The sequence below is a fragment of the Aphis gossypii genome, unplaced genomic scaffold, assembly GCF_020184175.1.
Source record: "Aphis gossypii isolate Hap1 unplaced genomic scaffold, ASM2018417v2 Contig00322, whole genome shotgun sequence".
NCBI lineage: Eukaryota > Metazoa > Arthropoda > Insecta > Hemiptera > Aphididae > Aphis > Aphis gossypii.
In genome coordinates this window covers 1-15,543 of record NW_026083065.1, presented here as the reverse complement: position 1 = coordinate 15,543, position 15,543 = coordinate 1, and the positions used below count along the sequence as shown (strand labels likewise).

The 15,543-nt window shown below is 33.0% G+C and overlaps 1 protein-coding gene across 1 annotated transcript; it reads left to right on the top strand.

Moving 5' to 3' along the window:
• Positions 1 to 344: 344 nt before the first annotated feature.
• LOC126553738 (uncharacterized) lies at positions 345 to 15,036 on the top strand (the record flags this gene model as incomplete). The annotated part of the gene is made up of 3 exons (XM_050208855.1): positions 345 to 1,354; positions 1,438 to 4,863; positions 14,843 to 15,036. Coding segments are annotated over exons 1-3 (4,630 nt in total), but the record flags the coding sequence as incomplete, so codon positions are not given.
• Between the last annotated feature and the right edge of the window lie 507 nt (positions 15,037 to 15,543).

Genomic DNA, 15,543 nt, shown 5'->3' with positions numbered 1-15,543 from the left:
GTGGTCGATGATCTCGATAAGGAAGAAGAGGAGCGGAATAGGTTCGAATTCGATTATTTTAATATTCGTTCTAACATTCAAGAAATAGTAAATGCAAAGAAGAGTGTCAACAGCAGCTGTCACAACTCAACCTTCAATAATATGTCAACGGGTCACAGCCGTGCCCAATTGCCAATTATTACGCTACCACACATTTGGCGGTGATATCCAAGATTGGGAGCCATTTTTCGATTGTTTCCGAGCTATGATACAATGATGATGGTGGATTTTCACCTGCACAAAAATTCTACTATCTCCGATCAAGTATTAGTGGTCCAGCGTTAGACCTAATCAAGTCGATTCCAATGACAGATGCTAATTATGAAGTGGCCATAGAACGCCTGAAACAACGATATGACAATCGCAGTCTTGTCATTCAATCGCACATTCGGTCTCTTCTGGAATCACCGTATGTAGAGCAGCCGACAGCTAAAACTTCAAGAACTTCAGCATTACATGCCCATGTCAGTGCTCATGTTGCAGCACTAAGAGTTCTGAATCAGCCTACTACGGAACATTGGGATGCGTGGTTGGTCACGATAATCGTAAGCCGCTTAGATGCTGCTACCAGCCATGGCTGGCAATTAAGACAACAAAACACCCAACTCCCTAAGTATTGTGACTTAGAGAAATTCTTATCCAGTCGGTGTGTAGCCTTTGAATCTTCAGAAGCAGCGTCCGGGTCAAAAGGAGATACTAAGGCAAATTCGAGTAGTGAAACAACAAAGAGAAGTAGTGTCAAACATTCGTCAACTGAACCAAGGCGAGCTCTTGTAGCAGCTGCTGATATAGTATCCTGTCATTACTGCACTAAGCCACATAAACTATTTAATTGTGAAGAGTTCAAGGCAGTACCTATAAATACACGCCTCTCATTTGTCCAGGGAAAGGGTATATGTTTCAATTGTTTGTCCACTGGGCATATGGCGAATGTTTGTAGATCGACCTATAGATGTCGAACGTGCAACCGGAATCATCATTCATTACTGCATTTTGAAAAGAAGGAAAGAACTGAAGAGAAAAAGGAGCTCCAAGGGCAACAGTCAGATAAGGGTCAGATACCATCTACGTCTGGAATCCTAGTATCTGCACCGGTACCAGCAGAAACCGCCATGAAAAATGCACACGTATTTCTTGCGACAGCTTTAATTACGGTTCGAGACAAAAATGGTGTACGTCACCAGTGCAGGGCCATCTTGGATAGTGGCTCCCAGGTTAACTTTGTTTCGAGGAAATATGCAAACTTACTGCAGTTAACATGTAAGAGGTCTTCATTGCCAATAAGTGGTATTGGAGATAATCGTTTAAGAGCAAGGTCGTGTAGTGAGTTGAAAATTGAATCAAGAACTAGTGCATTCAGTATTATGATTTCCTGTTATGTATTGCCTAATATCGTAGGAGAACTAGCTTCTTGTCCAGAACCAACAGATGGCTGGGTTATACAGGATTTGTGTTTCCATGTCTAGCTGATCCGGACTTCCACCACCCGCAAGGTATTGATTTACTGATTGGAGGTGGCTCGTTCTTTGATGTTTTGGGAACAAGGAAAATACCATTAAATATAGGTTCAGTTACCCTATATGAGAGCAATTTCGGATGGCTAGTGACGGGAGAACTTTCTAACCAACATGCACCAACACTTCTTTCAATGGGCCAAACGATAGAGGAAGAGTGGAAGGTTCTCAGTACCATTGAGGATGCAAGCTACGGCCGGACATCGAGGGCGAATAAGAGAAGTCAAGAAGAACAGGAAACAGTCCAACATTTTAAGCAATATACAACTCGTGATGAAGAGGGGCGTTTCGTGGTACGACTTCCTATTAAGCAGAAAATCAGTGAATTAGGCGCAACATTGCCTATGGCGACTGCCCGGTTCCTGAATGTAGAGAAAAGATTGCAAAATGATGAGAACTTGAAGAAGGAGTATATACGTTTTATGAATGAATATATTGAATTGGGACATATGGTTGAAGTTTTGGAGAATTCGATTCAGACTCAGAATCACTTTTATCTACCGCACCATTCGGTAACAAAGGCGTCAAGCTTGACAACAAAGGTCCGAGTAGTTTTTGACGCTTCGGCGAAGAGCACATCTGGTGTATCCCTTAATGATGTATTGAGATGCGGTCCAACTGTCCAGCAAGATTTATTTTCTATACTAGTTCGCTTCCGCAAGCATCAATTTGTCGTAACTTCCGACATAGAAAAAATGTTTCGGCAAATAAAGGTGGGAAGAGAAGACTGGGACCTACAAAGAATTGTTTGGAGATCCAGCCCTGAAGAACTACTCCGTTCATATCAACTTACTACAGTTACGTACGGAACGACCCCTGCCTCATTCTTGTCCACCTATTGTCTTATAGCACTCGCAGAAAGTGTCCAGAATGACTACCCGAAGGCTTCAAAGGTGATCGCCGAGGATTTTTACATGGATGATCTAATGACGGGAGCCGACACAGAGGAGGACTGCTGTCAATTGCAAGGAGACGTCAGAGCAGTGCTAGATTCAGCAAAGTTACCGTTGAGGAAATGGTGTTCTAATTCCGAGTTGGTTCTTCAAAACATGTCTAAGCATGTTGATGACCCTTTGTTCGTATTAAACATAGGAGACGATGATACAGTCAAGTCACTAGGGTTGCAATGGAAGCCAGTCGCAGACCATTTTCAATATGAAATCGTATCACGATCCACAGAAGGCGCGCTATCTAAAAGAGCCATACTCGCCGACCTGAACAGAATCTTCGATCCACTCGGATTCCTGTCACCAGTTCTAGTGAGAGGGAAAATATTTCTACAACAGCTGTGGTCCATGAAGATAGACTGGGACGCAAGACTTCCCGTAGGCATCCGGCAAAGATGGAGTCAATTTTATGAGGAGCTTGAGCGAGTAAGAGCATTATCCATTCCCAGGAAAGCTATACCTGAACGTGCCAATATCATAGATGTACATGGATTTTGTGACGCCTCCGAAGAAGCGTATGGCGCCTGTATCTACATTCGTTCTCACGGTAGTGATGGAAAATGGCATTCCAGGCTTCTATGTGCAAAAACCCGAGTAGCCCCGTTAAAGGGAAGCACAATTCCGCGGCTTGAGTTGAACGGTGCATTGTTATTAGCTGAGCTGGCTCAACGGGTTTCCGAGTCATGGCAAATCAACGTTCATCAGTTTAAACTATGGACGGACTCAACAATAGTACTAGGATGGTTGAACAGCCAAAGCAGCCGGCTAAAAACATACGTTGCTAATCGAGTATCACAAATCATGGATGTCACAGAGGTGAAACAGTGGAACCACATAGGGTCACAGGAAAACCCAGCGGATATTCCTTCAAGAGGTTTAAGGCCAGAAGAGCTATTAATGTCAAGATTGTGGTGGAACGGACCTGCCTGGTTGGAAGGCGATGAGAAAGATTGGATCCTAAATCCGATAACCCATGCGGAGGAAGAGCTGCCTGAAGTACGTGAAGTGAAACTAGTACTTGCGGCGACTAACCCAGTAAACGGTATATTAAAACACTACTCTGAATGGAACCGAATGCTACGAGGAGTGGCTTGGTTAACGATCTATTCGAAGTACCTGCGTAAGATGATCAAAGGCCCTCAATCTTTAAGGATACCCAACTTGAACGAAGCGAGGAAAACAATTTTAAGAATGGTTCAAGCTGAGTGTTTTAGCAAGGAGATCTCGTCACTAGAAAAGGGACAAGAAGTATCAAAGAATAGCAAGTTGCGGAGCTTGAATCCCTTCCTGCGCGATGACTTAATACTTGTAGGTGGAAGACTCGAGAACTCAGACATGGTTGAAGAACGCAAACACCCAGTTGTACTACCTGCGGCTCATAAAGTAACCAGAATGATATTTGAAAAATATCACCTGGAGCTACTTCACGGAGGACCTCAGCTCTTATTATCGGAAGTAAGGCGTCTGTATTGGCCACTTTTAGGCCGAGTAACTGCGAGGTCAGTGGTATGGCGTTGTGTTCAATGTACAAAATCTCATCCACGTTTTAACCACCCAATTATGGCAGCACTCCCAAGAGATCGAGTTCAGTGTACTAGACCTTTTACAGTAACAGGCGTAGATTTTGCTGGTCCTATTTTTATTCGAAGTGGTTTGAGGCGCGTGGCTGCCAAAAAGGCTTGGATTGCGATATTTGTGTGCTTCTCCACAAAGGCCGTACATTTAGAGTTGGTTGACGATCTTTCAAGTAGATCTTTCGTGGCAACACTGCGTTGCTTTATGGCTAGAAGAGGAAAATGTGCTAAGCTGTATAGCGACAACGGCACAAACTTTGTTGGCGCTCAAAAAGAGTTAGTCTCAATGATGAAGAAAGCCAGTGATGATTTAGAGAAGGAAGGTATTGAATGGCACTTTAACCCACCCTCTGCTCCTCATTTTGGTGGCATATGGGAGAGTGCTGTAAAGAGTATGAAACATCACCTGAAGAGAGTAATATCTGATCACAAACTCACGAGCACGGAAATGCGAACACTACTCTGCCAAATTGAGGCATGCCTAAATTCGAGACCGATGACACCACTGAATAGTGACCCTTCCGACTTGGCTGTGTTAACCCCATCACATTTCTTGATTGGAGGTGCTATGCTATTACCAGATGAACCGGATATAACTAAGGAAGAGCCCAAAGGTCTGCGTAGATGGCAACTTGTTCAGAATTTGATGCAAACCTTCTGGAAGCGTTGGTCAAATGAGTATCTGCCACAGATCCAAATTCGTGGTAAATGGACGAGTAAGAGCGCACAGCTAGCAAAGGGCGATGTTGTAATTATAAAGGATGACTGTATGCCTCCAGCCAGGTGGAAGTTAGGTATAATTGTGGAACTACATCCGGGTTCTGATGGTGTAGTACGCGTTGTCACACTAAGGACAGCAAACGGGACGCATATGCGTCGTCCAGTCATAAAACTATGTAGGCTACCGACCGATAAGGATATCGCACCAGTTGTTGAAACCCAGGACTTTCAACGGGGGGAGAATGTTGCCGCCGCAACATAATAATCGATATTTTTTAATTAGCATTATCACTGGGCACAGAGGACAGCTGGTCACACACACACATATTATATCACTTATTGTATTGTTTTATTTTCGTATTGAATGTGTCTTGTGAGTTATATAATATGTAGATTAAATGTTATCGCACGCCGCCGCCTACGCGGATATTACTGGACACGGCCGCCGCAATTTTTGTCTTTCTCCGTCCGTCGTGTGAGATAGTCCGCCGCAATTATTAATATTGTATCGAGTAAAATCGTATTTTTTTATTTTTGTTGTGTGATCGTCGCTGGCGCCGACCGCCACGTATACCTCCTTTTTTATACATTATACTTATATTTTATATCACATTGCGTGGGCGCTAATCGCCACAGCGTATTATTATATTATTATTAATTACATTATCTTTTTATTATTGTGAGCCACAAGGGCATTATTATTATATTGTTGTGTTGATTTTACGTGTGTAAATCGTCACTTATTATTATTATATTATTGTGTATTATTTTATATCATTTTAGCACAGGACCAGCTAGCTAGACTGCGCTCCACAACTGTAAGTTTTTATTATTCTTTTTGTTGTTATTTATTTTATATTGAATCTGTTAAGAGATAAGGGCCACGTATTCTTTTTATATTTTATACTTAAGTTCACACGAGCTAACAGCTTAAACAGCTGCCTATAATATTATTGTAATTTATTCTGATCAGCCATAAGGGTTGTACATTATTATTTTATTATTTATTTTATTCTATGCTACTGGCTATAAGAGCCGTGCGCTAATTATTATTATTTTATACTGCTGGCTATAAGAGCCGTGAACTAATTATTATTATTTATTTATTTATTATCATAATTTTTACATCTGTGTTGCTGTGATTTTTTATATATTTGTGTCATTATTATTATTGTGTATTATACAGCAACAGCAACTTATTTACCAAAAACCGTGTTACCATTTTATTATTATTGTTTTATTGTACACACACCCACATACATACACACATTAATACACAAATACACATAATCCACAACAATCACTACATAGCCGACAGTAATTGCTAGGCGATCCCGACCACTACTGTTCGAGCTATTACACCACTACACACCCAGTTCGTCCTCTATAATATATTTTTTAGACCTAGGTGTTAGCGGCGTAAAATAAAAGTTAGGTGTCCGAGCTCGTATGTTATTAATATTATACTTCGGCCCCCTCATTAATAATTATATAGATTCTGTAGCAAAATTTCCTATTTCCATGTGGGCCGAAATGAATAGTAGTTCTGAAAGAACAATAAATGCCTGTGAAAGCTTTCATTCCAAGTACAACTCATTATTTTATACACATCACCCAGACATATATACATTTTTGGAAGTATTAAAAAAAATCAAATTGATACTAAAATAGCAATCCGAACGGCCACACAAACAACAAAAAAACCAAAAGGAAGTACGTGCAAGAAAATTACATACATCGAAGACAATATAAAACAATTTAAAAAAAAAATAATAAAATATCAAGATTCGATTTTGTCAAAAGAATGGCATTTAAACACCAGCCTATATAAATATATAATAATAACAAAACATTTTTTGATAAAATGTATGCTCACCTAACCTTAACGGTGTAAGCTTAAATAAATAAATAATTATAATAATAAAAATAATATTTTTGGGGTGTAAGCCAGTTCATCTCCTTATGGTGCACCCTGGGTAATTCTAAATGAACTGGGACGCATTCAGGCTATGTAAAAAATATGACCTTTTTTCTTGGGACGCACTCGGATTATACCTTATTCTGGATGCACTAGGAACATTAAAAAAGGGTCATTTCGGGACGCACTCTAGAAACCCCGAGTGAAATACATATTTTGAGTTTTTTAGCACATATTTATGTACATATTTTACTTGCATAAATACATATAAATCTGAGCCATAGTAATAAATAGGTACATATAGATATTTTATGAGTTATGAGACTATGAATCTACTTCAAGTGAATGATCTACGTCTATATTTTAGTAATAAATAAAACCTATAATTTATTTAACTTGAAGCAAGACTGTAACTGTAAAAAAAAAATTTAGAGGGGAGGAGTTCCAACATATTTTTCAATATAAATAATGAACACTTGTCATTGCGTTGAAATATAAAATTTTAATATTATTGTTATTGAAAACATGAATCGTCATTGAAATATTCAATTTATATAAAAGTTAATTATGGTTAATCCCGATTTAGGACCTTTTAAAAATATATTAATAATAACCAACTAATTTATTTTGAACATAAAAAAAATTGAATACGTACCTATGTCGTATAGATTATGTTATTATGGCTTCACGGTCCACCGAGTCGCTTGCCGTAAAATGGTGGAAATGGTTGAGAGGAGGCGCCTAATCTGTTGTCGTTGGTGGTCGGTAAACAGTTTCGTTACAAAATATAATTGGGCTCACTCAAAAAATTTAAAGGAATTTTTATTTAATGATAACCAGGGCTGGATTTGTATGTAATAAAAAATTGTAAAATATGTATTTTATTTACCAAAATATGCAAAAATATGCATTTAAATTTTTATAAGATAAACACAAAAATATACTTACAAAAACCATTTGTCTCTTTTAATATAATATAATTGAAAAATAAAATTATACTTTAATCAGCAGGGCTTGAATTAAATACAAAATATTAATTACGAAATATACTATAAAACATGCATTTTTTGCATTATTTTAATCAAAATATGCAATAATATTCATTTCATTCAATATATGAAATAATATGCATTTTATCCAAAATATGCAAAAACATGCAAAATAAAAACACCACTATCTATCTCTTCATGAGGTGATTCGAGGAGATAACTGACAAAATCAATACCCAGAAGCCGCAAAAAAAACATGCTGTTGCATATAAATCCTAGCCTTGATGATAACCTAACTGGTATTCATCCTTTAGAGGATGCTGAAGATGGTATCATTACATTAGCAATTGCTATTCTTTATCAACCACCATATGCTTCAATAAATTCAAATAGCAGAGAAAATGTCACTGGATGAGTCATGAAAAATGTTTAAAAAAAAAAACAAAAATTGCAATCATTGTATGACAACTATGCATTCAGATGCAGTTTATTCGAGCGCGTATGTATGAAGACTACAACTTACAATATCCTAATGAAGAAGATATGAGTATTTTTACTCACATTATACAAATGTTTAATTTTAATTTCTATAAATTTGTGTTCAAAAGTAATAATCTTATAAAATCTCTAATGAATCACTTGTTCAGTATTTACCAATTTATTATTTAACTTGTCCTTATCGTTATTTAACTGATATATTTATAAAGAAAAAAACTAATTTGCTAATTTATTCTTATATAAATCATATCAACCGAATACTAACTAAAGATGAAAAATATAACACAACTGATCCAATAATAAAAAACCAATTGTATACCATGACAAAATGTTAATTATGTTTAATTTAATATGTAATTTATAGTTAATGTCCATATTGTGTATAATTGTTATAAAAAAAAAAATAAAAATAATAATAAATCAATAATGTTTAATAAATATTATTATTAATATTATGTTTTATGATCTAAAGTGTAACCTACTTTAAAAATATATCAAATAAAATAATATATTTATAATATTTTATAAATAATAATCGCTAATATTATTATCGATCGAGTATATTATCGATATTATAAAAATCGAAACTATCAATTGTTAAAACTTGAGTGAAACACGGGAGTGCTCAGAGTAGAGTATCTAAACGTGCTGCGGGAGTTGCCTTTCTATTTAATCTTTTTTATGGGCTTAAAATCAATTATAATCATTAAATATAATCAATTACGTTTAGCAATTATTTTGTGTCTTAAAATTTAAATCGTAACCTATTCTAAAAATATATTAAACAAACTAATATATTATACTATTTTATAAATAATAAAAAATAAATAATTATCCAAAATGTAAGTATCGATCTTGTAAATTATCGATAGTATAAAAATCGAAACTATCAATTGATAAAACTCGAGTCAAACACGGGGAGCGCTTGAGTAGTATATCTAATCTATCTGGGCTCACTAGTTTGCCATTTTGCCAATGTGTCATGGTATCGCCAACAGTATAGTGATGGTAAAATGCTATTTATTTAAATAGCAATAGCTATTGCTATTGCTATTGTAAAATAGCAGTGATAAATAGCAGCTATTGCTATTTTGTATTTTTCTATACCCACCATTACTGATTCGTTATTATCACATATTACTATATTAGCAGCTATTATCTATTTGTAAAATATATATTTTTATAATTAAAATTACACTTTGGCTTTTACAAGAACAATTTAATACGTACGTTTCCCCAGCCCCCCACATTTCACTTTTCCCAAATTTTCTTTTGCCAACATTTAGTACGTCATTTGTTTGTATTTGTTTGACCAAATTCAGAATTTGTTTGATGTCGGTTCACCTCGGAAAATCGGTTTTCCGTGCGGGGGGCTGCGGAAACGTTTCCATAGCCCCCCACCCTGTTAATTATTGACTTTCCGCAAATTTTCTGGTGCCAACATTTAGCACGTCATTTGTTTGTATTTGTTTGACCAAATTCAGAATTTGTTTGATGTCGACATGCCCTGGAAAATCAGTTTTCCGTGTACGGGATTGGAGAAACGTTTTCTTAGAAAACTGTAAATAATAGACTTTGCCGAAATTTTCTTTATCAATATTTAGTGCGTCATTGATTTGTATTTAATTGACCACACACAGATTTTTTTTGATTTTGGCATCCCGGAAAATTAGTTTTTTACAACAGTATTTATATAATATCGATATATTTATAACCTATATTTATACTTATAGACTATAAGTATATAATATATTATATTGTTGAAACCTGATAAAAATTAATACAATTTTAATTTATAAAATATACCTACTGATTTGTGTTTATTTAATGTAATATATAATTTACCACGCTTTTAGAAAATTTGAAAGTGAATTTCGTGAATCGTCTTATAATATAGTTCCTATTTTGCATATAATAAAAATATTGTGCATTGTTTATAATTACATTGACACCAAAAAAATTACTTAATATTATATGTAATAAATATGTGTTTTAGGAAAAGCATCCAATAGGTGTTCAGTTTTTGTGTACAAATACCTATACTATATCTATGGGTTAGTGAATGATGTGAACAAGAGATAGAAATATATATGAGTGTACTAACTTCCCTAACATCTTGTATACTTGAAATAAAATTAAATATTTATGTATAAAAACTATAAAAATAAGTTTGACTTTTAATCATCCATTACCCAGTATGATCAATTTCGCATTTATTTTACTAACGCCAGAATTACTCAGTGACCATAACATTTCTGGAATTGCTCGTATAAGTATACTAATATTTAAATAAAGTTGAATATGTTAATATAGGTACCTATTAACTATTTCAGTTTATACTATCACCAGATTGTATTTTAAGAAGTATAATGAGTTTTACGATATACCAGATTATAAGTGGCAACTATAAATAAAAATGCAAATAAATCTATTTAATGGTTTCTTGATATTATTACATAATACTTACATAGGTATTAGGTATTATTGTATAATAATATGCTTAAGTTGTATAAGATAGAATGGTTTGTTACATAAAAATTAAATCATAATTAATGTTATTAAAAAAAAAATAAAAAATAAAAAAAAATTACAACTGGCTTATAAAAATCTGTTTAATTAAAACTGTTTAATTAACTCAGTCTCGTTTTTGAGTCACGGCTTCGAGGTATCTATTGTGGAAGAGAATACAATCGCACTGTTCATCTCGTGTTGTACACTCAGGTATGTCTGTTTTATTTATATAAATAATCAAATATTATTTTATTTAAATTGCATTCTTACGATCTTAAGGGTAGGCGAGAACTGACAAGTATAAGATAAGGCGTTTAGATTAGGAAGAAAAAGGATTTTTAAATTTTTTTCGAAAGTGATTCTCTGCATGCTTGGTGTATTCAATTAATTCGGCAGACGTGGGCTGTATAATAACTTGATTAATTATAAATAGTTATTAGGTTTTTTATTCTCTGTTATTATGAAGTATTATGCATTGCTTTACATGACAAATAAGTTAAAGTTAAGTTATCAATTTTATGTAGTTTTTGGTGAATAAATTAGGTCTAGTTAATTATTGTATAATAATGTTTACGGCAACCAATTTACGAACAAACTGATTTCTTAATTATATTATAATCATTTTTTCTAAATATACAGTGTGTCCCGCTTTATATGTAGGTACCACTAAATATCTCAACTCGGTGGTCTTAGATTAAAAAAACGGTTTAATGTGATAGATAGGTAGTACCAAAGTGCACATTTAGGGAAAGTTTTTACTCCTTTATTCGCGCAACCGCAATCCAAATAAATTTTTTTGAATAAGATATATATATTTTTTTTTGTATGTTTTATGTGAATTTTAATTAGTTAAGATCAATACTTAACATTTGAAACAAGACAACTTCAGCATTAAAAGCTTATTAACGACGCATAATTTTCTCATTACTAACTTTTGTTGAACAACCGTGTACCTATACTGATACTATGTTTTATTTGCTACATAAATATTTATTTAATATTTGTATTATTATTAGAGCTTTAATATATTAAAACTATTATTTTTGTGTACTTAACTATTTAATAATTTAATAAAATCAATTCTAATCGAGAAAAAAAACCGTTTTAAACTATTAATTAAGCTGTAACAAGATTGTGCTAGACTTTCGATTGTTTAATTTAATTTCTATTAAAATGGACAATTTTGAATTAATGATTTTACTGAATCGATATCGGACCAGCCAAAGTCTCACATTTTTTTCATAGCAGAATAATATTTTTATTTAAAAACTAAATTAGTGTATAATCACTAAAATCGTACCAATTTGTACTATTTGACATGATTGTACGTGTGTATATTGTTACGGTTTTTGGAAGCCGGGCGAAATGTGTAACACACTAGTGTACATACACAAATATTAATTTATTTTGCACACACTAAAAAGCCTTATAGGTAGTAGACACATTTAAGTTTCCTTATAAAATTCCTTAGGATATAACCGACTAGACCACATAAAAAATGTTTGTTATACGGTTAAGAAAATGCAATAAATTAAATATATCTACATGCTGATTTGAAAAGTCATTTCAAACTTGAAATTTCTTTAGGATAATAATGTTATGTCTCTATCGACGTAAAATGAGATGACCGTCAGCGATATACTGCAATACATGCGGGAGTGTTACCTTTTTCAACCAAATACTACGCTATATTAATTTGTATACAAGTCATTTTATACATTAAATCGTATTTAGCGGTAAAGATGTTTTTCTCCTTATATTCAACTGAAAAATCTTAGTAATTATATAATTTTATTTCATATCTAACCGTTTCTACATAATATTATATTATCGGTTTTCCTACTTGACCGTGCAGATAGTTATTGAGATTACTTTGCGACACCGGTCGTGTGTAATGATCTCTCACTCGAGGACTGTCGTTTTCAGATAATTATATATTATAATATATAAATATATAATATACATATGTATTATACATATCTTTACCGACTTTATATTTTAATGTCCCGGAATACATATATATATTAGATGCTACTTAAACCAAGATTAAAAATGACATTTTTTTAAAAAACAATATTATCCAGTGCCCGAAAACTATTACAAGGGTATATAATAATAATAATAATAGTAATAATCACAACTCTGCAGTATGGGCTATAACAGTCGTTAAATCCACACACACAATGAAAACACATACTCGTATTATGCCGATGTATATAATAGACTACCAACATATGGTGTCACACGAATAGCGAAAAAGAAAACTATATCAGTATTATCGTGTTGGAGTCCAAACAGCGATTTCTCTTTGGAGTCTTCTACGGAATATTTTGTTCACAGCATAATCACACCCATGTATTTCATTGTATTTTCTCTGCCTATTGTGCTCGCAGCTGCAATATTCTACCGCTATCGTCGCCGATAAATGACGTTTACCGATTAAGCATTTTAAATTTCAAATATTTGAATACGTCTTGCCTATACGTAATATGTATATTGTATATATATAATATAAACATAGTGTATACATTTATTGTTTCACTAAATTGGTAACCTTTATCATTTATTTTTTCAAAAAAAATGTGGATTATTCGACAATTACTGAAACCTAAGCTATAGTGATTAAACATAATTCCATGATCACAATATTATAGTATCATTATCTATAAAAATTCATCTTCGTTAATAATTGTCTTTTTAAAACTATTAGTAAATTATTTTAAAAAAGTTAGTCAGTTTAAGTTCAAGACATTAAATATGAACTAGTTATATATTATATATAAACTTAAAACTAGTTCTTATAGTAAACAAGTATAGGTACCGTTTTTGTCCACTTTACCGCTGAATTAATAAAACATTGGTTGTGACTCCAAAACAAAATAAAATTCAAATTGTAGCATGATTGAAATTCAAAATTTTAAGAATGATCTATCATACTTATAATGGGTTTCCGATTTTCCAGAACAATCACTAAACATCATACATTGAATCAATAGTAAGCTAATAAGCACTTAAACATGATTGAGTGGCCCTAACTTAACCTGGTCCATTAAATTTTATTGAACCATTAATTTTATCAATTTATTTGTGTAACATGTCAATAGAGGTAACACTATAGTTTATGAAAATTAACAATTTCTTATATGTATACTGAAAAAATGAAAAAACTCATTTAGTTCGTAAGTACTATAATAATTATAAATTTTATAAAAAAAACATACTGCTAAATCAAATATGTGTATGTACTTGAAAGTATTATTTATTACTGTTATGAAAAACAATTTGGAGAGGAAAATAAAGGTCATTTAGTCATATATTATGTAAATTGCAGCCAGTGTAATTTTAAAAGATATGTGAATTGCCCCCCGGTTATATTTGAAATGTACGTAAATTGCGGACCATGGATATATTTGATTTCCTAAAGGCTGTTCATTTACAAGATAAGTATTAATATCATATTTAAAATTGTTCAATGCTATGTGTTTTAAAGTTAAAATGTGTAAGTATTTTATGAAATTTAATAATAATTTGTATAGAAAATTTAAAGATCGCAATCATTTACGAATGTCTGAACCAATAATAAATCGACAAAAACTTAACAAAAATTTATAAAAAAAAACCATAGACGTAATTTACGTATGTATAAAATATACCTACCGGGGCCGCAATTTACATAAAAAATTAACGGAATAAACGGCGTGTTGATACTGTTTACATCTTACAAATGTAGCCCTGCAGGTATCAATTTTAGCGATTAAGGGCACCCTCCAAAATAACACAATCAATATAGGTTTACGAGCAGCAGCATAATTTGATAGGATTAGTTAAGTGTTTTTGCAGTATTATTAGTAAGTATATTGTATAGTATTTGAATGAAATAAGTAATATTATACTTAATGATTTTAATATACTTTATATTTTAGTGTACTTTCTTCTTAGGTACTGCAATTTAGTTGACATTCGTTGTTATTATTTATATTTTTTAATTTACCGTGACAGAAAACTACGCGGGTCTATCAGACTAGGTACACCAATCGTAGTTCTTGTATCATTATTTTTAATATTGATTTTATATTAATAACAGTATTATAGCTCACATATAATATCATTAACACTTTATTGTTTTTCACAGCTGTAAAATGTTCTCTTTGGCAAAGTTATCTTACTACACTTGCAACGATGAAGAAAAGGATTTTTACAACGTTTTGGAAACTTTAAAAATTGATATACAACCCTGTTGTATCGATATTATGAATTACCAGAAAAAAAAGTCAAAATTAAATATTGAGGATAATAATATTGAAGTTAAATATATGGAAGATGAAGGTAAGCAAGAATATAGTTTGAACGAATATAAAGAGTGTAATAATCACTGTATTTACTTTTATTCATTAAACCCAACCATTATTACATACAGTGCCGTAACTACCCTCCGTAGTGCCCTTGGCGAATTTTATTTTGGTTTTATTTCATAGGTACCTATCTATAATTTTTATATAAATATAATAATATTACATTTTACGTGTTAATAAAATACTGCCATATTTTTTAATAATCGAATCTTAATACCTAGTTACAAATTTTTATTTTAACTCGAATGCGCCCCTTACATACTACTACGCCCTTGGCAAGTGCCCATGTCGCCACCTCTAGATACTGCACTGATTACATATTTTCCGTTTTAAAAAAAAAAACCGTATTAAATCTACTCTAATGGCTAATTGATCACCTTTTTCCTATAATCCCACTGCACATTCGCACCTATCATCTTTGTGGGTAAATATTGATAATGCTCCTGAAGGGAACAGAATTTTCATTTCACAAGTATTTTTT